General features: G+C 43.3%; 1 protein-coding gene across 3 annotated transcripts in view; it reads left to right on the plus strand.

Moving 5' to 3' along the window:
* SIL1 (SIL1 nucleotide exchange factor) overlaps window positions 1-24,117 on the plus strand; it is a 225,159-nt gene that overhangs the window by 57,565 nt on the left and 143,477 nt on the right. For 2 of the 3 annotated variants that reach the window (XM_045823573.1, XM_045823554.1), the window contains exons 2-3: window positions 4,194-4,309; window positions 10,742-10,877. In XM_045823573.1, the coding sequence (XP_045679529.1) occupies window positions 4,205-4,309; window positions 10,742-10,877 (241 nt within the window). In that variant the 5' untranslated portion in view covers window positions 4,194-4,204. The remainder of the gene's footprint in view (window positions 1-4,193; window positions 4,310-10,741; window positions 10,878-24,117) is intronic. The other variant, XM_045823562.1, reaches the window with a different exon arrangement.

Here is a 24,117-nt window from a genome sequence, read left to right on the forward strand (position 1 = left end):
TTTCCTGGTAACCTGTAACCTACTTTATTATCTCTCTAAATTTGTCTATTCTAGATATTTCATTTAAATAGAATCATATAGTATCTGTAATTTTATGTCTGGCTTATGTCGGTATAATGTTTTCAAGGTTCATTCCTGTTGAAACTTGTAAATAATATTCTACTGTATGCATGCACCACACTAAAAAAATACATTCATCTGTTGATGGATTCTTGGGTTATTTCCACTTTTTAGTTATTGTGAATAATGCTGCTGGCATTCATGTGGAAGTATCTGAGTCACTGTTTTCATGTCTTTTGGGTGGAATATATACGTATGAGTGGAATTACTGGATCATATGTAATTCTGTTTAGCTTTTTCGGAAACTGACCTATTGTGTCCCACAGCAACTGCATCATTATATATTCCCACCTGCAATGTATGAGGGTTCTAGTTTCTTTACATCCTTGTTAACATTTGTTATTTTCTTTCGTGGTTGTTGTTTAATTGTAGTGGATTTAAAGTGTTATGTCATTGTGGCTTTGATTTGCATTTCCTTAGTGATTAATGATGTTGATAATATTTTCATATCCCTATTGCCATTTGTGTATCTTTTTTTGGAGAAAGTCCTTTGTCCATTTTTAATTTAACTTAATTTAATTTTTGATTTTAGAGGGGAAGGGAGGGAGTCAGGAAGGGTGAGAAACATCAATGTGTGAAAGAAATACCGATTGGTTATCTTTCATGTGTATGCCAGGAGACTGAACCTGCAGCCCAGGCATGTGCCCCAACCTACCTGCAACCTAGGCATGTACCCTGACCAGAACTGAACCAGTGACATTTTGGTTCATGGGACCATGCCCAACCAACTGAGCCATACCTGTTGGGGCCCATTTTTAATTTGCATTGCTTGTCTGAGCTGATGGAGTTGTTTATAAATTCTAGACATTAAACTCTTATTAGATATATGATTTGCAAATACTTTCTCCCATTTTATGGATTGTCTTTCATTCTATTTTAAAATATATATATATTTTATTGATTATGCTATTATAGTTCCACTTTTCCCCCCTTTGCTCCACTCTACCTGGTACCCCCCATTCCCTCTGGCAATCCCCCTGTCCTCAGTTCATGGCCATGGGTCCTGTATATAAGATCTCTGGCTACTCCATTTCCTATACTCTTCTTAACCTCCCCCTGTCTACTCTGTACCTACCAATCTGTACTTCTCAATCCCTACACTTTTCCCCCATTCTCCCTTCTCCCCCTCCCAACTGATAACCCTCTAAATGATCTTCAGAGTGATGATTCTGTTTCTCTTATGCTTGTTTGCTTAGTTGGGTTTTTAGATTCAATTGTTGATAGTTGTGAATTTATTGCCATTTTACTGTTCATAGTTTTGATCTTCATTTTCTTAAATAATTCCCTTTAACATTTCATATAATAGCAACTTGGTGATGATGAACTCCTTTAGCTTTACCTTCTCTGGGAAGCACTTTATCTGTCTTTGGATTCTAAATGATAGCTTTGCTGGGTAGAGTAATCTAGGTTATAGGTCCTTACTTTTCATCACTTTGAATACTCTTGCCAGTCCCATGTAGCCTACAAAGTTTCTTTTGAGAAACCAGCTGACAGTCTATGGGAACTCCTTGGTAGGTAACTATGTTTTCTCTTGCTGCGTTTAAGATTTTCTCTTTATCTTTAACATTTGGCATTTTAATTATGCTGTGTCCTGTTTGCACCCATCTTGTTTGGAACTCTCTGAGCTTCCTGGACATGTAGGTCTATTTCCTTTACCAAATTATGGAAGTTTTCTTTTATTATTTTTTCAAATAAGTTTTCAATTTCTTGCTCTTCTCTCCTTCTGGCACCCCTATGATTTGAATGTTGGTATGTTTGAAGTTGTCCCAGAGGCTCCTTAACCTATCTTTGTTTTTTTGTATTCTTTTTTCTTCTCGCTGTTCTGATTGAATGCTTTTTTTCTTGCTTATGTTCCAAATCATTGATCTGATTCTTTGCTTCATGCATTCCACTGTTGGTTCCCTGTAAATTTTTATTTTTTAGTGTAACCTTCATTTCTGCCTCGGTCTTTTTTTATGCTGTTGAAATACCCAATGAGATTCTTGAACATCCTAATAACCAGTGTTTTGAATTCTACATCTGATAGATTGCTTATCTCCATTTTGTTTAGTTCTTTTTCTGGAGTTTTGTTCTGTTCTTTCAGGTGGGTCATATTTCTTTGTCTCTTCATTTTGTCAGCCTCCCTGTGTTTGTTTTTATTATGTAGAGCTGTTTTGACTCCCTGTCTTAGTCTGGCCTATTGTAGGAAAGCTCACCAGTAAGTTGGATGGGGCGGAGCCTTTGGTAATCACTAGGGCGGGGCAATCCATGTAAACCCAGTTGATGGAGTCTCTGATACACTGCTGCTCTATGTGGGGGAATGCTCAGAACAGGGACAGTGTTGATGCCTGGCCTCTGGAGTTTTGTCTGGGAGGAAGCTATCCTCTGGCACTCACCCTGATGCCAGACACTTCATTTTCTCCCCGTATGCCACTGGTGCCTATCCAGCTGCTGCCCCAGTGCTGGAGACCACAGGGAGTGAGTCTGTGTAAGTCCTAAGTTCATTGCTGGCCCTTTAAGAGGAGACATCTGAGAATCCCAGTTTCTTCCACTACCCCAATCACCATGGTTTTTACACCCAGAAGTTATGCGGACTTATCTTCCTGGCACTGGAACCCTGGGCTGGGTGATCTGGTGTGGGGCTGGGATCCCTTGCTCCTGAGGTATCCCTCCAGATTTTTATCTACCACATGTGGGTGTGGGACTACCCATTCTGTGTATCTGTGTGTCTCTGCCCCTCCAACCTGTCTGAATGAATGTGATTTCTTTAATTCTTTGGTTGTTGGATTTTCATACAACTCAATTTTCTGATGATTCTGGGTGATAATTGTTTTGTAGTTTAGTTGTAATTTTTGCTGTGGTTGTGCAAGGAGGCAACCTGTGTTTACTTATGCCTCCATCTTGACCAGAAGTTCATTCTCTTGATATTGTCCTTTTACACACACATTTTAATTTTGGTGGCATTCAATTTATCTATTTTTTTCTTCTATTACCTGTGTTTTTGGTGTTATATATAAGGAACTATTGTCAAATGTAAAGTTATTAAGATTTTCCCTATGCTTTCTTCTAAGAGTTTTGGCTTTAAATCTAGGTCTTTGATTCATTTTGAGTTACATGTTTGTATATGGTGCAAGGTAAGGGTCTACTTCATTCCTTTGCATGTAGGTATCTAATTGTCCCAGGATGGTTTGTTGAAGAGTCTGTCATTTCTGTAGTGGATATTCTTGACACTCTTACTGAAAATAATTGACCACATATGTGATTATTTGTGGGCTCTGAATTCTATTCCATTGGTTTATATGTCTATCCTTATGGCAGTACCACACTATTTTCATTACTGTAGCTTTGTAGTAAGTTTTTGAAGTCAGGAAGTATGAGTCTTCCAACTTGGCTTTTTTCTGCTCTGGTTCCCTTGAAATTCCAAATGTATTTTAGGGTAGTTTTCTCCATGTTGGTAAAAAACATAATTGGGATTGCATTGAATCTGCATATTGCTTTGGTAGTATTGTCATCTTAAAAATATTAACTCTCCAGTCCACAAACATAGGATATCCTTTCATCTTTGTGTCATTTTAATTTTAACAGCTACTAGGGCCTGCACTTTGAGTTGTTTGGCTGTTTTAAAAGTGATGTGAAAGGCTTTGTGGCTTGAGAATACTGAATTTTGCTGGTTTAGGGGATGCTGATAGCATCTCTCTTCAGGTCTAACTGCAGATATGGTTTAGAATGGTTATAAAGGCTTATGCAGATTTGGGCCCATGTCTGTCCATGCACAAATCAATTGGTTAGTTTCCTTTTCTTCTTACTATAGCCAATACCACCCTGTACAATCTGTTATCAAGTTGATAATGAGGAAGAAAGAGACAAGGACTGGCTCAGTTCCAATAAAGTCATGTCTCCCTTTGGGTGGCTGGACTCCTTGTGGAAGATGGAGTCTTCATTCACATTGATTTACCCCTGTGGCAGAAGACCTATAGTACCTCTATGTGGGAATGTCTGACATTCATTGAACAGGTGACATCATGGAATCACGATGCTGGGTGATCAGGCACTGAGCTTCCTGTTGAACTTCTGTTTTCTGTGTTTGTATTCAGCAGGTCTCCCTATGCTTCCCCAGGGCCTGGTCCTATCTAGAATGGCTCCTCTGGGCATGCTGCTTGGGCTACTGATAGCCTTTTGCTTCACCTTCTGCTTCAGTCATCAGAACCCAGTAAGTATCTTATCACAAGAGGGATCCCTCTTGGGTTCAAAAAAGCCTTTATGCCACCAGGCTGCTGTGGGAATGGGGTGAGCTTTTATTTTTCTTACAGGAGTGTGGCCAGCACTGTGTCACGAAGTCTGCGTATTTTGTCCCCTCTATCTCTGAGTCCTCTGGACTCTGTTTAAAGCTCATGGTACAGTTTCTCTTTGGGGAAAGTATGATGATGATAATGATAATAATTTTAATAATAATATGAAACTTACCATGTATTAGACATTGTTATTAGGTGCTTTATATCTCTTCTCACTTAATCCCCCCAACAATACTATAAAGTAGACAACTATAATTATCTTCATTTTGAAGAGGAAGAGACAGACTAAGGCTAAGAGATTTTAAGTATCTTGGCCAAATTCATACAGCCAGTTTTTGGCAGAGCTGGAAGGTCAGGACTTCCCCCAAGAGCTGGTGCCTATGTGGTAAGCATGAAGTAAGACGTTTCCTTCCTCTGCTCCTATCTTCCGTGTGCTTTCTCAAGTCTGTCTGTATCTCTGTATCCTCTTTTCTTCTGTCCTTTTTTCCCTTCCAGGCCTCTCTTTATTAACATAGGCTTCATGGTTTAGGGTTTCTGTCATTGGCACAGACAGGAGAGAAGGCCAAGCTTCTCCCTGAGAAGGTCCTGAGCTTGGCCTGGCTGCAGCATGCTTAGGCCCCGGCCCGGTTTCTCCTGGCCTGCATCAGAAACACCCTGCCCTTGACCAGGTCCTAATGTCCTCTCTTTCCACTCCCTTGGAAAGCCTTGACTGTCAGTTCTGACAGCTTTACCCTCCCCTGGCCACCTTCCCCAACCCTGGGGACTCCCACTAAATGTTGAGTAAAGTGCTGGAGGCTTTGGAGCAGGAGAGCCTTGAAGTGTAAATAACAATTGTGATGAATTTAATGACAAGCTCAGATGAGGTTCACCTCTTCTCTCATGGCAAACTTCCACTTTGTCTCTGAAGTCATTTGTTTTCTGTCTGCATTTCCTCACTCTGTGGAGCAGGAGAGGATATACAGTTGGGAGTTATGAATCCTTTTGAACTTTTAATGTTCTCTAGAATTTTGTTGGTACTGGGTTTTTTTTGTCCTCTTCTTCAAGAAAAATGAGAATGAGATCCCATTGACTCCTGAGGGTGGGACTGGCCATAGCATGAGTGTTGAGGCTGCCTTTGGCATAGCCTGACCCAGAAAAGCACCCACGCATCACAGGGGATCAGGGCTGTTTCCCCCTCCTCACCGCCAACCTGCAGCTCATGAGGACCTGAGTGCTCCCCATCGTGAGCTTCAGCAGATGCACAATTAACAAAAGCATGCTGATGAATTTACTTATGGACTGTGTGTAAGTAAGTCCCTTCTGGATAATAGTCTAACCAAAAAGATGAGCTTTCAGAGCCATAATTATTCTGGCCCATTTATATTAGTTCTATTGAGTCTAGTCTCAGAAAAATGTTAATACTGACTTTCATCAACAGAAGCTGCTTTTATCCTTATGTCGGTTCCTAAGCTGTAACCCATTTGTCATAATCTTTCATCATGTGCTAAGCACAAGTAGGAGTTGAAGCATCTTTTCTCTCATACCATAAAAATTGCTGCCCTGATGGCATTTAAACTCCAAATGATGTAGCCAGCCACCTTCACAACAGTGAAAATGGCCAGTGGGTAAGGTGATATGGTCATGATCCTTTCCTCAGAGCCTGAAGTCCCGGCAAGTGCTTCTGGAGACATGGAATTGTCCTCCCTGCAGGCATTTGTGAAGATTAATGGCCACCCAGGAAAGGTTAACCATGCATATCAGGTATGATCTGGAGCTAGCCTTTCTTCTGGCTCTTGCTGTGGCACTTCCCTGGGTGCTACATCATACGAGCAGTGTGGATGCTGAAGTGATATGGTTGTGTGGTATACTGGCCTTCAAAAAGGTGGTGAGTAATGAAGGAGGTAGTGAAACCCGGTGGAAGGAGCACAGACCTTTGGTAAACTCTTTTTGCCACCTATTTTGGCACTTTGACCATTTCTAAGCTTTGTTGCCTCATCTGTATAACAGGGTTGGTGCTTGCCTCTTAAGATTTTAGTATAGATCAAATGTGACTATATATATATATATAAAGCACCTAGCACTGGAACTGGCACAATAAGGTGAATGAATGGTCAATAAATGTGAGCTGTTATTTTTAGTAAGAGATTGGCTGCTTCTGGGGTTTAATTTAGGGCTCTGTCAGACATGCTTCTGTCCCAGAATGTTGCTCCGGCAGTCTGTTTCTGTCACAGCATCTACCAACATACCATTAGAGATTCATTCATTCTCTTGGATCTTGACGTTTTTGATCTTTAAGAATCTCTTATTCAGATACAAGTGCAAGGAAGTGTGACATGGTAAGCTGTTGTCAGCTAACACCTTAGCTGGGATTTCTTGCCAGTCAGTTGAGAGGAAATTGGTATTTGGAGTGATGGTGGCAGGGAGAAGAGGGAGCTAAGGATTCAGCATGGAAGGGAGCTCTGAGAAGCCAGGTGAGAGGGCACCAGAGTACAGTATTTACTTCAGAGCTGACCAAGGGCTGTCTGGCTTCTCTAACCTCTTGGTCTTTCTTTCCTGTTCAGGACACTGCCCAGGCAGAGGGCCTAGTCTTACTTTCTCTGGGACTGTAGTCCCTCACTTGATCCATGAAAGCCTTCCCTTGGGAAGGGGCCTGTGCTAATAGATGTGCTAAGGTAATCTCATTGCCCCCACTTTATTTCCTCAGTATCCAGGACACAACCATTAGGACACATGACTAAGAACAAAAACACAGAAGTTAGTCAGAAATCATGCATGGGCTTTGGAGTCAGGCAGGTCTAGACTTAAATCTCTGCTCTGCCACCATTGTGATTTTGCATAGGCCTAGTATCCATCCTCACCTGGAAAATGGTTATAAAAGTATGTGCTTCACAGATGAAACTTGGCTGAGTTGTGAGACATGGAAGACACGTCACCCCAGTGACAGGCATATGGTAAGAACGGCTCAGTAAATGGTAGCTACTGTCATCCTAACAACCTCATCCCTTTGATGTTGCTTTTTCTGAAGACCTTTTGTAGAATTCCTCTTTTGAATGACTGTCTAACTTTTGGTATGTTCATATGACTGAATCATCTTCAGTGAGTCCAAAGTTACTCTGAGCCAGATTTGGTGAACAGGGTGAGCTGATCAGGAAGGGGAGCAGCAGTTTTGTATAACCTCCACTAAAAACTGAGGTACACTGTAAAATAATGACAGATTGTGTGTGTGTGGTATGTGTGGTTATGGTTTAACACCTGGTTCAAAAGTGAAAGTAAAAGGGAGCCAAAAAACATTTTGAGCAGTGGCAGGATTGTTGCAAAAGTGTTTGGCCTTCATAAGGCTTAAAGTATGTGACTCAGTGGTTCATTATTCTCCTTCTAATCCTTCTTGAACCTACTCTGATAACCTTACTAAAGAAATCTAGAAAGAGAGGATTTCCCAGCTCTTGCTCATTAAAACAAACACTAGACCTGCCTAGATTTTGAAGGACTTTCTGCGATGTTCTCATCATCACCATTCTTCTTGCCTTTTTCTGCTTCTCTCTCTTAGTTTTTTAAAAAATATATTAATTTATTTTTTCGATAGAGGGGAAGAAAAGGGAGAAAGAAAGGGAGAGAAACAAGATACATTGACTGGTTGCCTCTTGCATGCTCCCAGCTGGGGACCCAGCCTGCAACCCAGGCATGTGCCCTGACCAGGAATTGAACTGGTGACCCTTTGGTCCACAGGCCGGCACTCAATCCACTGAGCCACACCAGCCAGGGCTATAGGTAGTTTTTATTGTTTTTTTTTTCCGTTACCATTTATCCCTGCTATATCCTCTTCTACCTCCTCCCATCTGCTTTTCTTGATGATGAGAATTTGGTTGCTTGTTCACAGCCACAACTGCCAGGAATTGCCTGGTTAATAGATACACTAAGGCAAAAGTTGTAATTTAAAGCTTATAGATGTGTAGTTTGGTCCTCTTGGTGTTCTAAAAATAAGAAAATTTCACATACAAATCTGGTTTTCTGTTTTCAAGTTGAATGCATTCATGGCTGTGGTGGACCAGCTGAGTAGCAGCTGCATTCCTTAGTCAAGGCAGGAGGGCTTCAGTTTTTACAGTTCCACCATTCCCTGTTGCTTTATGCCTGCAACAAGGGATGGATGTAAATGAGTATCCATCCCTGCTTTTGACCCACATATATCTGAGGTAAATTTTATTAATATTCTCCTACTCCCACGGTCTAGTGTATGGTACTTCAGGTAGAGGCTGACCAGCATGGCTAGGCTCTGGCATAAAAGGCTCCAGGTACTTAATGGACAAGGTGGTCTTTGTTCTGGAATGTGTGGCTGGTACCTGGCTTCCAGCAGACTCAGCTCATTTGGACTTGGCCTCAGTCCAAGGCATCCAAAAGACATACTGTATTTTGTGGGTGGTGGTGTTCCTTCCTTCTTTTGTTTGGTGACTACAAATTAAGCCTTGTGCTAGGGGAATACAGGGGCAAAGATGACACAGAGCCTGTCCTCAGGAACTCGGCTGTTGGAAGTTTGATGTTCCTGCCCTCAGAGCATGTAGGGTGCCTCCTGTCAGTGCGTCTGCTCTTTAGTCTCACGAGCACATTTTCTCTTCTGTCCCTAGTGTTCTTTTGAGCTCAGATTTGCGCAAACCTCAGGGAGAAGGAGGAGGAAGGATTTGTGGGGCCTGGCTGCCCAGGTGAACACAACCCAAACCTGACCTGCCTAAGTGATGCCATATTGTGTGTCTCTGTTGGATATCATGGCGCAGCCTTGTCCAGTCTGGACCGTCTGAGTAACAGCTACCCTGTATGCAGGGCTAGTGCTCTATCTGATTTACGAGCTAGATGTTATTGTCTCCACTTCACAAATGTGGAAACTGATACTTAGAAAATTAATGAACTTTCCTGGAGTCACAAGAAACTGGGATTTGAACTTTACATTATCTGATACGGAGCTTGAGTTCTTAACTATTATGATGTAGTCATTGCCTCTCATTACTTATGACATGATTTCAGGACCTCTTTTTGCCCAAGATAGTTTCCTTACCGGTTCTTAATAAGATCTGAAATCCTGCCATCTGAATTTCATGTCTTCATTTCTTGTTAAAATGTAAATCCTTGTAAGAGCTTTACATTGTTATCACTAACACCTTAATATCTTAACCTTTCCTCTGACAGTTAATTTAAGGTCAGACCTGAGGGACTCAGGCAGGTGGGGACACATCTGGAGCTGGGGCACTGCTTGAAAGAGATGCAGTGTTACCTCCCATGCAGGGTTCGAATTGTTGGTAACCAAAATGAGGTATATATAACGTACCTAGCACAGGTTTGGGCTCATGGGAGGAATCTATGAAATATATACTTACTATTGTTTGTGGGAGAATTGGGATGTGGAGGAAAAGTGATTGTGGGGGAGGTGGGAGGGCCAAAATAAATCCCCATGTGTTGGTGTGGGTTCCTCCTTGTCCTCCCAAATGTAATTTTCCAAAGCTCTGGAACCCGCTGGTTCCAATTTCCTGAGGCCTTACTGTTTTTATGTAAGAACAGGTTTAAAAATGGGACAGAAGGGCTGGGAAGGAGGAAAATGAATAACACTTTGTATTTATCTTGCGTCTCTGTCTCCTGAGCTTAAAGTGCCCCATTGACACCATCTCATTAATCCTCCATGCTCTCCATAGGGTAGAAGGAAACAGGTGTTAGGAAGAGGTTTCCAACCTGGGCTTCTTCCTTTCTCAACCCAGCGGGACTCTCAGCTTCCCACCTTGCACCCCTTACACATGGGTTGGGGTGTCCCAGGTGATCATTTATGCACCGTAGGCATCCTGGGGAATTGCCAGGTACTTACTGTGCACTGCTGGGCTGCTTGGGAATCAATTGGGTCTCAGCTGCTAGCCTTTGTACATCTGGGGTGGCCATCTGAGGCCTTATCTCCTGTCCATGTGTGTGTGTTTTCTTTTATAAATATATATATTTAAACTGTAAGAATAATAGGTATGTATTTTAAACATCAAACAGTGTATAGCAGCATACCAAGTAAAACGTGAAAGTCTCTTACTGTTTCTTTTTGCTAATCCCTGTTCCCACTATGTTCCCTTAACCCCCTGAAGATATTATGAAACCTGTAGACTTTTTCCTTATGCATGTACAGACGTGCTGTATACACACAGCACGTGCTATGTTCATTTAACCATATTGCCTCACTCATACTGGTTCTGGGCTAACCTCATGAAAGGTCCAAACATGGCTGGAGAGGGGAGGAGGAGCATCGAGGGGAGAGAGTACCACCCCAGGCCATTTTCTTTCTGTTGCCTCGTGCTTAGCCGTGGTCAGTCATGCTCTGTGTTGCTTTTTTTTGCTTTTCTTTTTCTCTGAAGGAGTTTGCGCTGACCAACCCAGAGAAGAGCACCACCAAAGAAACAGAGAGAAAGGAAACTACAGCAGAGGAGGAGCTAGACTCCGATGACCTGGAGGTGTTTCACCCCAGCCATGAATGGCAGGCCCTTCGGCCAGGTACCAACCCTAGCCCTGTCCCCATGAAACACATTCTGAATTCAAATTGCATATATCCTTTGTCCCCGAAAGGCTCCTTTAAAGGAGCAGCCACTCTTTGACCAGCTGGAGGGAAATGGTGTGCTTCATCAGAGTGGTGGCTGCTGCTGCAGGGCTTAGGGACCTTCATTTTCCAGCAGAACAGAGGTTTCAGTGCCCTCGAAGGAAGGCAAGTAAGTGGGTGGCCAAGCTTTCTGAGCAAGTGATTGAAAACTTTCTTTCCCTGCACTTCTGAAGCACAGGAGAGGCAGTGACATGTGCCTCGCTCTGCAAATGCTATTTTGGGCTCTTCTGCTCGGCTCAGTGCTGCTGAAATATTGTTCACAGGAGAGTCCTGAGCACTGGTGTGGGGCAGGAGTGTTCTTTTGCTAAAGGAACCTGTGCCATGATCCTGACCTGGTTTTTAAATGGGGCATCCTTAGAAGGAATGACTTTCCTAACCTTCTTGTGAACCCAGGCCCAGAGCTTAAAATAATAATGAAAGTAGCCAGAAATTGTGGAGTGTTTATCATATTCAGGTACTGCGTTAGGTACTTCACATGCATAATCTTGTTCAATCTTCACATAATAGGACCTATTATTATCTTTATTTTCCTAGGAAAACATTGAGACTTAGAGAGGTTATGTAACTTGACCTATGTCATTCACCTAACTTGTCCTATGTCACTGACCTTAGAGCCTGGACCTATCTTCTTCCCCCTTGTTCTTCTAGTCCCAGTTGTCCTTGTCTGACTATGATACTTGAGCCTGTTCTGAGGAGTAGGCTGTTTGTATTCTGCACTGTGGCAAGGTGAATGGCAAGCCCTGGCAGCTGCCACAGTGTGGTTTCATCAGCTTCTTGCCAATATTTATTACCATATCCTCCCTGCCTCCATTGCTGCTCTGCAGGCAGGGACAGCATCTGCTGTGCCAGCCAACTTTCTGGTAGTCATATTACTCCTGTTGGGCTTGCACAGGAGTAGTTGCTGCCACAGAAGAGTGATGAAGCACCAAGGAAGCCAAGTAAGAACTAATGGTGTTAGGTAGAGGGAGGTTTTAGGAAGAGGAGTACTGGGTTCTGCAGATCTAACTTCTGTCTGCCCTCCCCTAGCTTCCTGGAGAACTGAGGACCCTGGTCCTTGCAGACTAAAACTAGAGGAGTTCTCAGGGGTGGGAATAGAAGACGTGGGCTGTATCTATTGTTTTTATGTGGTTGAAAGTGCTTGTAAACTTGAAACCAGGCAAGTGCCTGGAGTAGGTAGAGATCAATGTCCCGTGGATCCCACTCCTACCCTCTTAGTTTTTGTGGTACGCTTCAAGGCTCTGGTCCACATTGCAGAACAAACCTGAAAGTTCTGACCCAGGGCCCTTACCCAGCCTTCTGGCCAGTGGAGCTGCTGTTAATGGCTAACAAAGAGCCCCCTGTGTAGCCTTAGGGGGAGAGAACCAGAGCATGTGTGACGTGGGCAGGCTGAAAGCTCTGAGTGTTTCCTAGAGAATTCGAGTGGAGCATTGATTTTTACATTTAACTTGATGCCCCATTGACATCTTCCTCTGTCTTCTAGTTTCTCAAGAGCCCCTTGTAAATTCTTCTGCCCCATATTCCCTAGAAGCTGTCCTGAAGGCTGGTGTATTGTGTTCAAACAGAACACAGACACTCAGGTCCCACAGCTTAGGGGCAAAGCACCTCTGCTTTCAGTTGTGCCTGTCCCATTTTAAGAGAGTTATTCTGACTCTGGTACTTGGGAATGCGACCAGTGGAGAAAGACAAGATTCTCTTAGGCCCTGGTGTAGGATTGAGGTGTTATGTGTGTATATTGAGAAGTTTTTATATTTATGTCTTTCAGTAGGAAATTGACCTCACAATGAATGATCTGTGTGGATAGCTGGCACTTGTCTTCAGTCAGGGTATAATATTTAATTCACCACATTCTGAATGCTGTTTGGGAGCTTCCAACACAGCTACTTAAAAATTAAAGGAATGTACCTAGACCTGGGAACTTGTTTGATGGATAGATAAAAGGGGGGGTGGGTAATATAATTTTGTGGTTAAGAGGATTGACTTTAGATTCAGCTGGTTCTGGGTTCAAATCCTAGCTTTGCTACTTAGGGGATCTTGGGCAAGTCACTGAATCCTTTTGCCCTTCAGTTTCCCCATTGGTGATATGGGGGAAGTGTCCTGCCCTACCTGTTGCAGAGGCTGTTGTGAGGGTTCTTGATGTGAAGACATCACTCTGTTCGTAGCAGTTTGAATTTTTAAATGTTAATTTCTCCATGTCTCCATTTCTCCGTGTTTTGTGCCACTGCCTCAAGTCGATTGTGGAATTAGATGCCAGTGAGAGTGTATGATTATGTAGCCTTCCTGTCCTTTCTGTCCTTAGATGTTGAGAAGGAGAGACTTCCATTGTCATGAAATGCTTTCCCTCTCTCCCTCCTCAGAGATTTTTGGGGAGATACAGCAGGGGTTAGCAGAACATTTCCTGCCAGAGTCATGGACATGGCACAGGAAGATGGTGGAGTATCTTTTGGGGACCTTTAAGAAAATGGCAAAGTGGCTAGTTTATGTTGACCTTAGTTCAGTACCTTCTGTTCCCACCAGGCCTCTGAAGGGAGGACTTCAGCTCTGTTGTCCTCAAGCCTCCAAGGAGGAGATACTAGTGTATATGGTCTGGGTTCACTTGAAGGCAGATTTTCACTCATGTGTTGGGATACCAGGGACCAATCCATGACTTCATGGGTCTTTCCAGCAGGCCAGGTGGGAATTGGTCTCCAGCCACTCAGCCCTGTAGGTCACTCTCCTGAAGAATGCCTGCCTCTGTTATCACTGTCAGCATCCTCACTGTGAGCCGTTTGTTCCTGGAAGTGATTTTCTTGTCTTGCTCTCTCTGTCTTCTGGTTTATTTTGGGATCTGTCTCACCTTATGGAAGCACAGTAAGCATTTGAGTGTGGATTCAGCATCAGCTGTTCACAAAGCAAGCAGAGGAAAGCTGTTTGCTGGCGGTCCTGTGGGTCTGGATAGGGAACTCAGGAATTTGTCCTGGGGCTGAGGACCCCTGAAACTCGGGGCTTTGTGCCTGTACACTTGTTATCATGAAAGCTGGTCACAGCCATATATAGTGGGGCTTGTGCCCCTTGGGCATTTTCTGAGATCGTGTTTTGTGCCAGACAATCTACTGGTAGGAGATACAGATAATAGATCACATTTACTGAGCATCAACTGTGCCAGGCATTATTTGAGGGCAGGTGCTATAACTACCCTAATTTTTATAGACAAAACTGAATCTCAGAGAGGAAAACTGACTTAGCCAAATGACCAATAAGTGGTAGAGTCAGAATTCAATCCTAGTTTTGTGTGGCCCTAAGCTTGAGCTCTTAGTCACTGTGCCGTACTGTTTCTTTCAGTAGTAAATAGGCCACGACCCCTGCCTTCCAGTAGTGCATAGTCTCACAGAGGCTACAGAGACAGAAAAAGGCCCCAAAGTACCTTTTGGATGTTCTGGTGGAAGTGTTTTGTGCTCAGTAAGGGCTCAAGGGAGGGGTGTGGGGAGGCAAGGGCCTTCTCTCTCTATCTCTGAGATCTTGGTGGAGTAGTGGGTTAAATTTTATAATGCTGAATCTGTATGGTCTTGGTCAGGTTGATGAGAATCTTTAAATCTTAGTTTCCTCATCTGAAAATAGGGATAAAAATATCTACTGCACAAAGATGACATGAGGCTAAAACAAGATTAACATATGTTAAATGTTTCACACAGGGCCTGGCACACAGGAAATATTCAATAAGTGACTGTAGTTGTCATATGAAAAAATATACCTTTGCTGTCTCTCTTCTCTTTGGGATCTGAAGGAGCAGTGGAAGCAACAAGGCAGCCTAGGCAAAGGGCTCCCTTGCCCCCTACCCATTACGTAGTGCTGCATGTTGGCCTTGTGAGGGCTCAGGAAGGTGCAGCCTTGGGGTTCCTTATTGACCTGAGCTGATTTCCAGGAGGCTGTGAGAACCTCTGAAAAATTAACATTAGCACAAAGAGCCCATTTGATGGAGCATGCAGGAAGTCTTTGTAGGAACATGTTCATGTGAGGGGGTTAAAAAAAAAAAGAAAATCCAAATCATCAACTGATGAGAGCAATCCAAGAATTATAGAGCACCAGCCATCTGGTCAGATCATTTCAGATCTGCATGAGCAATGGGAGGGAATTGAATTTTAAAAACCTCATTTATAGTAGACCAACTACTCTGTTTCAAGTATTTAAGAGAGGAGTATGATTTCCTGCAGGCCCTGGACATCTGTCTGAAGGAACACTTGTCTGTTATGCCTTTGGCCCATTGCAGCTTGGATGGGGCTGTGTGATTCTTCCAGTCCTCCAGCACAAACTGGGTGTCCAACAATTCATTTTAATTCTGATACTATATACCTGGACTTAGTGTCAGAGCCCACAGTTTAATGGCTTAGTGCTTCTGCCTCTACTACAGATGCATTGCAAGCTCCAGGCCACTTGTCCTTTTTGACTGACCAGCTATAAGTTGGGGTTTCCCATGACCCCCTTCTCAGGTTCAATAATTTGCTAGAACAGTTTGCAGAACTCAGGAAAACACTTTCCTTACATTTATTGGTTTATTGTAAAGCGTACAACTCAGGAACAGCTAAATGGAAGAGATGCATAGGATAAGGTATGGGAAGAGATGTTTATAGCTTCCACACCCTCTCTGGGCACACCACCCTCCCAGCACTTCTGTGTGTTCACCAGCCTGGAAGCTCTCTGAACCTTGTTGTTGAGAGGCTTTTATGGAAGTTTAATTACATAGGCATGATTGATTAAACTATTGGCCATCAGTGATAGAACTTAAATCTCCAGCCTCTGCGCCCCTGCAGGTAGAGGGGTAGGGCTAAAATATCCAACCTTCTAATCATAGCTTGGTATTTCTGCCATCCTAAAATTATCTAATGGCCCCTTACCAAGAGTCATCCCACTGGCATAAACTTGGGAATAAGAAAAGATAACTAGCACTGACTGGTGTAGCTCAGTGGCTTGGGAATCGTCCTGTAAACCAAGAGGGCCTTGGTTTGATTCCTGGTCAGGGCACATACCTAGGTTGTGAGCTAGGTCCCCATTTGGGGCATATGCAAGAGGAAACAGATTGAAGTTTCTCTTGCACATTGATGTTTCTCTCCCTCTCTCTCTCCCTCCCTTTTCCTCTAAAAAATAAAATAAAATATATTTTTTAAAGATTTCATTTATTTACTTTTAGAGAGGGAAGGGAGGAAGAAAGAGAGAGAGAGAGAGAGAGAAACATCAATGTGCAGTTGCTGGGGGTCATGGCCTGCAACCCAGGCATGTACCCTGACTGGGAATCGAACCTGCGACACTTTGGTTCGCAGTGTGCACTCAATCCACTGAGCTACGCCAGCCAGGGCTTAAAGTAAAATCTTAAAAAAATAAAAAAGATAATTAGTCTGGAAGTTCCAGGGGTTTTAGGAACTCTGTGCCAGGAATCAGGGACAAAGATCAGATATACTTTTTATTATACCACAGGCTGCTATTGAGTTGTACTAAGGGGTCAAGCTTCCAGTGCTTTCTGCCACCTCCCAGCTCTGTGGGTGGGAGTTAGGTGACCTTCCCTTTCACCCCTAGTGTGGAGGGATCTTCATTAGGAGTCATCTCATTCCCCAGGATGGTTCACAAGAGTATGACTTGCTTCTGTCCCTTCCTTCACTCACAGGTGCACCCCCTCCACCCCTCTCCTGTGCAGGCCCATGAGCAGTGGGTGTTCATACCTAAGCTCCTGTAGCTCATCAGAGTGGTTCAGTGGGACTTCTTGGCTGCCACCAGGAGGTAATGGCCTGAGGGAAGGTACAGGATGGGGTCTCTGTTGCATGATCTTTCACCCTGGCTCAAGTGCAGTGGTGGAAATGTGGAGCAGGAGCTGGGCAGAGGTAACAGCATGGTTTTTGTGTGCTGTGGGGTCATCTTTCTCCTCTCTTGAACACAAGTTGCTATCTCCAGCAATTTTTTAGAATTAAGTGTTCAACAGGAATTATCTTTGGTGCTACCTCTTTCTGCACAATGCTTTCTTCCCCAACTTTGAAGCCTTTCAGGTCCCCTGGGGATTTCCCAAGAACTTCATTTGTTCCTCTTCTCTTATACTTTTGGCCCATTTTCCTCATTATTGCCACCTTCCCAGCCTTTGTTCAGCATTCTCCACTCTGAGCATCTCCTTTGCTCCTTGGTAATATGAGTTAGTCAGGGGGAATTCCTGGGGTATGGCAGGATGCCAGGCCTCTTGAGGCCTGTAGGAGCAATTTCTGAGGCTCCAAATTATCCTTTACTGGGGGACAAAAGGATGGAAGGCATGAAGGTACCAGAGGGTTCCATGAGGACAGTTTAGATCTCTTCATTTCAGAGAGACCTCCTTTCCCATATGTAGAGTTCTCCCAGGATGGCTGACCACTGTCCCATAGCAGCCAAATCCCACAGCCCCTCTAGGGGAACAGGTGGAGGCCAGGACAGGAAGGCTGTGACCTCCATGGCAGCCATTGCCAAGGCTGAGGCCACTTTGAGACTAGCTGGCTTAGCTCTGTGCTGGCACCTGAGCATCTCTGCCTGGGCTTTGGTCTTCATTACATGGATGTGGCAGGCCAGGGTCCAGTTTGCAATCTGTGGACTTGGGTGGTAATGGAGAGCAGCTGTTGGCCGTCCTCTTTCTAATAAGCATTTGTATGCTTAATGCTCACCCTGGGCCCCTATCATCTTCTTCCTTTGCTTCCCCCATCCACCTGTTCTCTCTGAAGTTTAATAAAGAACGTTTAGCAGAGCAGAGTGGCATAGTCTTAGCTCTCAAAGATCAGATACTCAAACTGACTGAAATAAAAAACTTAAGACTGGAGTAGGGATAATGGAAAACTAGCTGCCAAAACCAGTTCCAGTCCTCATGCCCAGGGCTTGGCTTTAGTTCCGACAATCTGTGTAGCCCTGACTTCCCTTCTTCCTCTAATATCGGCCTCACCCTGCTGGCTAAGACTGCCCAAGCTATATCCAAGGTTGGATCTAGCCAGGCCTGGGAATAGCTCTCAAGGGCTGGCCTAGAGCTGGAATGAGAGGCGCTTTTCTAGAACCTGGTCCATTTTTATTTCTGGCACATCACTGGAGGTATGAACTAACCAGTAACTTAAGAGGAGATAATATTTGACTAGGTAGAGAAGAGGACAGGCAGGAAACATGAGTGGAAGGGGGATGACATGAATAGAGATGTAAAAGCGAGAGTGTATCTATCTGGTTGGAGAGGCAGGAATCTGTAGGGGAATAATGGGATGGTGGTGGTGGGAAGCTTACGGGAGCAATGGGAGGGAGGGGAGATAAAGGGGAGAATTGACAAGGCAAGTAGATCTAAAGATGTGAAAGTAAGTTTAAGCTCTGAGTGAATAGTTTGAGTTCAGTCAGGGTCTGTGCTGTGAATGGATGATTAAATGAAGACGATGATATAAACTACTGGGTTTGAGAATAGTGGAAAAAGAGAACCAAAATGGTAATTTTAGAGCCAGCCATATAAAAATCTTGTTTATTTCATATTTTGCACATTTGTTGAACTCCTATAATGCTTGATTCAGGAGATACCATGGTGGGACTTGATAGAGGCTTGTCTGCATGGACTCATGGTGTAGGAGGACCCCCAAACAGGAATATAGGTCTGTGAGAGCACAAAGGAGGCCTCTGATGGAAAGATTGCCCAGAGGCAGGGTCATTGAAGCTGAGTAGAGAGAGCTTTCGTGTATGCTGGAAAGCAGAGGGGCAACGAACCAGTGTTGATAGATTTGAAATCCCAGAGAGGAGATCACTGATGAGGCAAAGTTGTTTACGTGGCAGATGGAAAGTCTTGGCCTTGTGAGTATGATAAGCCTTGGAAATTAGAAGCAGAGGCTTGAAGAAAATAAGGAAAAGTGGGAGAGATATAAAGGGAAATTAAGGAAGCTTCCATTAGATGTCTTCAGTTTTCTGAGCCACACCAAGGGTGGGGCTTCACCTTGTATGATGAAAGAGAAGTGTTTGATTGAGTGCTTGGGGAATGGAGAGGTTAAGTAACACCCCTGTGAGGAAGGTGCTTAGACGTTCACAAGGTTAGAACTAAGCATTGCCCAGAGTTAGGAAAGGCCCAATTGACCTCTGACATCCTGACTTGGCCAGGATCAGTGGCTTTGGTGACTTTCTAGAGCAATCTGAGCCCTGGACAGTGGATGGCTGGAGCATGAGGAATGATGGACAGATCATTAAGGGATTTTCTTTGGGGGTTGGTGAGCAAAACCTTTGTCTGGCCTATGGGGCAAGCTAGAGGGCTTTACTGGAAATTCATCTGAATCAGCTCCAACCTTTCCTCTTCTGAAACAGGCAACATCAAGACTCTTGGAGGCCTCTGGCAATGCCCAAGGTCACAGGAGAGGTGGCATCCCACTTGCCACTGATCTTCTAGGCAGGTCTAAAAAGAACCTGAATGAATCACATTCTTGTGTGCAGTGGGCTCTTTTGTAAGCCTTTGTTGCTTGTGCTCTCTAATCAGGCCGATTGTATTTCTGTTCATGGTAGGATTTTGTTTTGTTACTGTTCATAAACTAATAGGTTGTCGATCTTGCTTTATTTCCCATAAATGTTGGTTTGGGCAAACAAAGACTGAGTTGTATTTAATTTATTTAATTCCAGAATAATCTGTTTCTGGTTTGTGTAATGCAGTTGTTTAAGAGGAGAGAATCATTTCTTTGGATTAAAAAGTTTTCAGATTTGATTATCTGTGGCCATAATTAGTTTATCTGGGGAGAGGTGAGTTTTAATGGAATAGTAATATGATGTACTTGTAAATTTTTTTTTTTTTGCTTAGGAAAAAAGAAAACTCTTTCTGTCCCCATCCCAGCAGTCCCCTAAAAGTTGCATAAACATCATTTTGTTAATCTCTGTTCTTTATCCTGATTTTGGCAAGCCAGGCTTTTGGACAGAGGGTGAAGAGGTTGTCCAGTATTTCATGGCCAAGAATAACTGACTGAGGCAGAATAGGGCCCAGGAATTCTAATCTAGCTGTTGGAAAAGGGAGGAGAAGTAACATTTTTTGGGGGAAAGCCCCTCATGCTTGGTCCTTTGTATACATTATTTAAGGAGGCTTCAAGGTGCTCCACAAAGGAGTAAGTTACTTCTTCACATGGTCTCTTTTGGAGCCCATGTTTGATCAGTGAATGAGCCTTAGGTCCCATTGCTTTTCCTAGGATTCCCTTTCTTCCGAAGATAGAAACTGCAGGATCATTAATTGAAAGCAATATTATTTAGGTCTATGTGGGGACAAAATTCTGTGAATTATGGGGAAAATTATTCAAGAGGTTTCAGAGTTACTCAAGTTTCCCCATCTTATTTCCTAGGTTAGATCATAGGGATAGATCCAGATTCTCCTAAACACTGTGGAGTAAGTAGCCCTGTGTACAGTGTAATTTGAGGGCTATATACTGGTTTCAGATTCCCACTGGGTTACACAGCAGATGGAGAGGCTGGAGGAATTGTTTTCTAAATACCATTAGCATTTTAACCTCCAGTATTTGATCCATGCCTAGCTGAAGGTGCCTTGGAGTTAGGTATAGTAGATTTCAAAGGGAAGGAGCATTTTCTTGCACACACATGTCAGTAATAGGGGTAGCCAGATGAAATATTTGATTTACAGGAGTCCATGTTAGTGATAGGGTTGAGGGGTACATTTGGGAGGTGAAGGGAAATGGGGAAAAGTAAGAGAAAGACAAATCAAAAGAAGGCCTAGTCTTTTCACCTAGTTGCTGGTATTATCTAACACTGTTCATGCATGTCAGTGAAATTCTTGGTTCTATAGTGACTCAGTTTGAACAAAATGTCCTCTCTCACTCTCTTGCTCCCCGCTTCTCATTTTTACTCTCTCAGCTCTTCTGCCTTGCTATCTGCGCTCTTGTCTTCTTTCCTCCTTTTCTATAATGGATTCTACCTGCAGCTGAGTGGCAGGTGGCAGGGATGGATAGACATGGAGGTATATAGTTGGGGGAATATTTTCTTGATTCTGCCAGCATCAGAGAAATACTTCCAAGTCAGTCCTTTCAGCCACATATTTTGCTGATCAGTTAGAACAAGAGGAAAAACACATTAGCATTGCCAGAGAAAGGATTTGAGGAAAATCAAGTCTGTGGAACTGAGTGATCTAAAGTCATAAGCATTAAAAACAAATCCTGGAGTGCAGCTGGGGTTTTTCCCAGCCTGTCTCCCATAGCCCTGTCCCTTGATACACCCTCCCCACTGTGCTGCACGAATGGGTTGTATCTTTGCCAATGAGCCGAATGCTGAAGAGGAGGAACCAGCTTGTGCTGCCTGTCGTTGAGCACTTCTGGGCACGACATGGGAAGAAGTAACTGCAGAAGGGTGTATGTGTTCATTTTGCATCCCTCTCTTCCCCTCCCCTTGTCCTGTGACCACAATGTCTCAGTATACTTGGAACTTCCTTGGAAGAGAGTTCTTTTGAGTTGAACACACCTACTTGCTCATATATTTCCCATCTGCCTGGTACTAGATGGGAGTGAAGTCTCAGGAGAACAATGACTCTTCTTTGTCCTTAGGCTAGGAAGATGTCATCAAGAGAAAGAAATTTATGGTTGTATAGGTACAACTTAGAAATTAAAGTGGATTAGTTTGCCTTCTTTGAAAAAAAGACAAAATCCTAGAATGCCCTTTCTTCAGAGAACTGTGCCCTTCAGAGGGGATTGATGGAGGGCAGAATCCAGGCTGTATTTTGGCATCTAGCTGTCACAGTGACATGACAATACAGACAGAGTGTTGTAGTCAGTTCATCTGGGTTCACAGCTCAGCTCTGCCTTTTACATACAGGTGGGTAGCCTTGATCAAGTTACTTAGTACCACTAAGGTTTAATGAAATATCCTATAATGAAATATCACCTGCAAAATAATACAATACTTACTTCAGAGGGTTGTTTTAAGTAGTAAATAAGGTGTTTGAAGTGTTTAGTGTCAGATGCATAGTACTCAATAAATGTTAGCTTTTTAAAAAATATATTTTATTGATTATGCTATTACAGTTGTCCCATTTCCCCTCCTTTATTCTTGCCCACCCTGTCCACCCCCTCCCACCCACATTTCCCTCCTTTAGTTCATGTCCGTGGGTCATACATATAAGTTCTTTGGCTTCTACATTTCCTATACTATTCTTAACCTCTCCCTGTCTATCTTCTACCTACCATTTATGCTACTTATTCTCTGTACCTTTTCCCCATCTCTCCCTGTCTCAATCCCCCACTGATAACCCTGCATATGATCTCCATTTCTGTGATTCTGTTCCTGTTCTAGTTGTTGGCTTAGGGTGTTCTGTTTTTTTTTTTTTTTAAGGTTTGTTGTTAATAGTTGTGAGTTTGTTATTTTACTGTTCATATTTTTTATCTTCTTTTTCTTAGATTTAACATTTCATGTAATAAGGGCTTGGTGATGATGAACTCCTTTAACTTGACCTTATCTGGGAAGCACTTTATCTGTCCTTCCATTCTAAATGATAGCTTTGCTGGATAGAGTCATCTTAGATGTAGGTCCTTGGCCTTTCATGACTTCAAATACTTGTTACCTGCGAGGTTTCTTTTGAGAAATCAGCTAATAGTCTTATGGGAACTCCTTTGTAGGTAACTGTCTCCTTTTCTCTTGCTGCTTTTAAGATTATCTCCTTATCTTTAACCTTGGGTAATGTAATTATGATCTGCCCTGGTGTATGCTTCCTTAGGCTCAACTTCTTTGGGACTCTCTGAGTTTCCTGAACTCCCTGAAAGTCTGTTTCCTTTGCCATATTGGGTAAGTTCTCCTTCATTATGTTTTCAGATAAGTTTTCAACTTCTTGCTCTTCCTCTTCTCCTTCTGGCACCCATATGATTTGGATGTTGGAATGTTTAAGGTTGTCCAGGAGGTTCCTAAGCCTCTCCTCATTTTTTTGAATTCTTGTTTCTTCATTCTGTTCTGGTTGAATATTTATTCTTCCTTCTACTCCAGATCATTGATTTGAGTCCTGGTTTCCTTCCTGTCACTGTTGGTGTCCTGTACATTTTCCTTTATTTCACTTTTCATAGCCTTCATTTTTCCTCTAATTTGCGACCATGTTCAACCAATTCTGTGAGCATCTTGATTACCAGTGTTTTGAACTGTGTATCTGATAGGTTGGCTATCTCTTTGTCACTTAGTTGTACTCTTTCTGGAGCTTTGATCTGTTCTGTCATTTGGGCCTTTTTTTTTTTGTCTTGACACACTTGTTATGTAGTGAGGGGAGGAGCCTTACGTGTTCACCTGGGCAGGGCAACCCACGTTGCTGTGTTGTGATGCTGTATGTGGGGGAGGGGTCCGAGAGGGAACAGTAAGGCCAGTTTTCAGTTACTTCCCCCGCTACCCTCAATCAAATTGGGCCCTTCTGGTGCTGATTCCCAGGTGGGTGGGCTTGTGTACTTTCTAGGACCCTGTGGGTCTCTCCCATGAACTCTTCTGTGAGGCTGGGAGCTTCTCCCACTGCTGCCTCAGCCCCATGGGTGTTTTCAATCAGTGGTTTGAGGCTTTATTTCACTGCACTGGAACCCTGGGTTGTGTGGTCTGTCTTGCTCCCCAGTTGTTCCTACTGGTTTATCTGCATATAAATGTGGGACTGCCTGGTCTGCCAGCCACTGCCTCACCTACCCAGGTCCTCCAGTTGCTTCCTTGCCTGTCCCAGTCCTCTGACCACTGCCTTGCCATGAGTCCTCTATGCCCTGGCTGCCCATCTCTGCCCCTCTCACTGGTCTGGATGAATGTTTCTTCTTTAACTTCTTGGTTGCTGGATTTCCATACAGTTCAATTTTCTGTCAGTTCTGTGTGTGTGTTGTTTTTTTTTAATTTGTTGTTGTCCTTTTGGTTGGGTGAGGAGGCACAGTATGTCTACTTATGCCTCCATCTTGGCTGGAAGTCAATGTTAGCTTCTATTGTTTCTGTTGTAGTAAAAATGAATGGATATCAGGCAAACCTAAACTGAGGTATGATCTAAAAACATAACTGACTAGTATTCTTCAAGTATGTCCAAGTCAAGAAAGAAAAAGACTAAGGAGCTATCACAGGTTGAAGGAGACTAAGGAAATGTGACAACTAAATGTAGTGTAGTATCCTAGGTTTGATTCTGGAACAGAAAAAAGAATACTAAAGGAAAAACTGGTGAAATCTGAATAA

The sequence above is a fragment of the Phyllostomus hastatus genome, unplaced genomic scaffold (assembly GCF_019186645.2).
Source record: "Phyllostomus hastatus isolate PE091 unplaced genomic scaffold, TTU_PhHast_1.1 phas_contig_150, whole genome shotgun sequence".
NCBI lineage: Eukaryota > Metazoa > Chordata > Mammalia > Chiroptera > Phyllostomidae > Phyllostomus > Phyllostomus hastatus.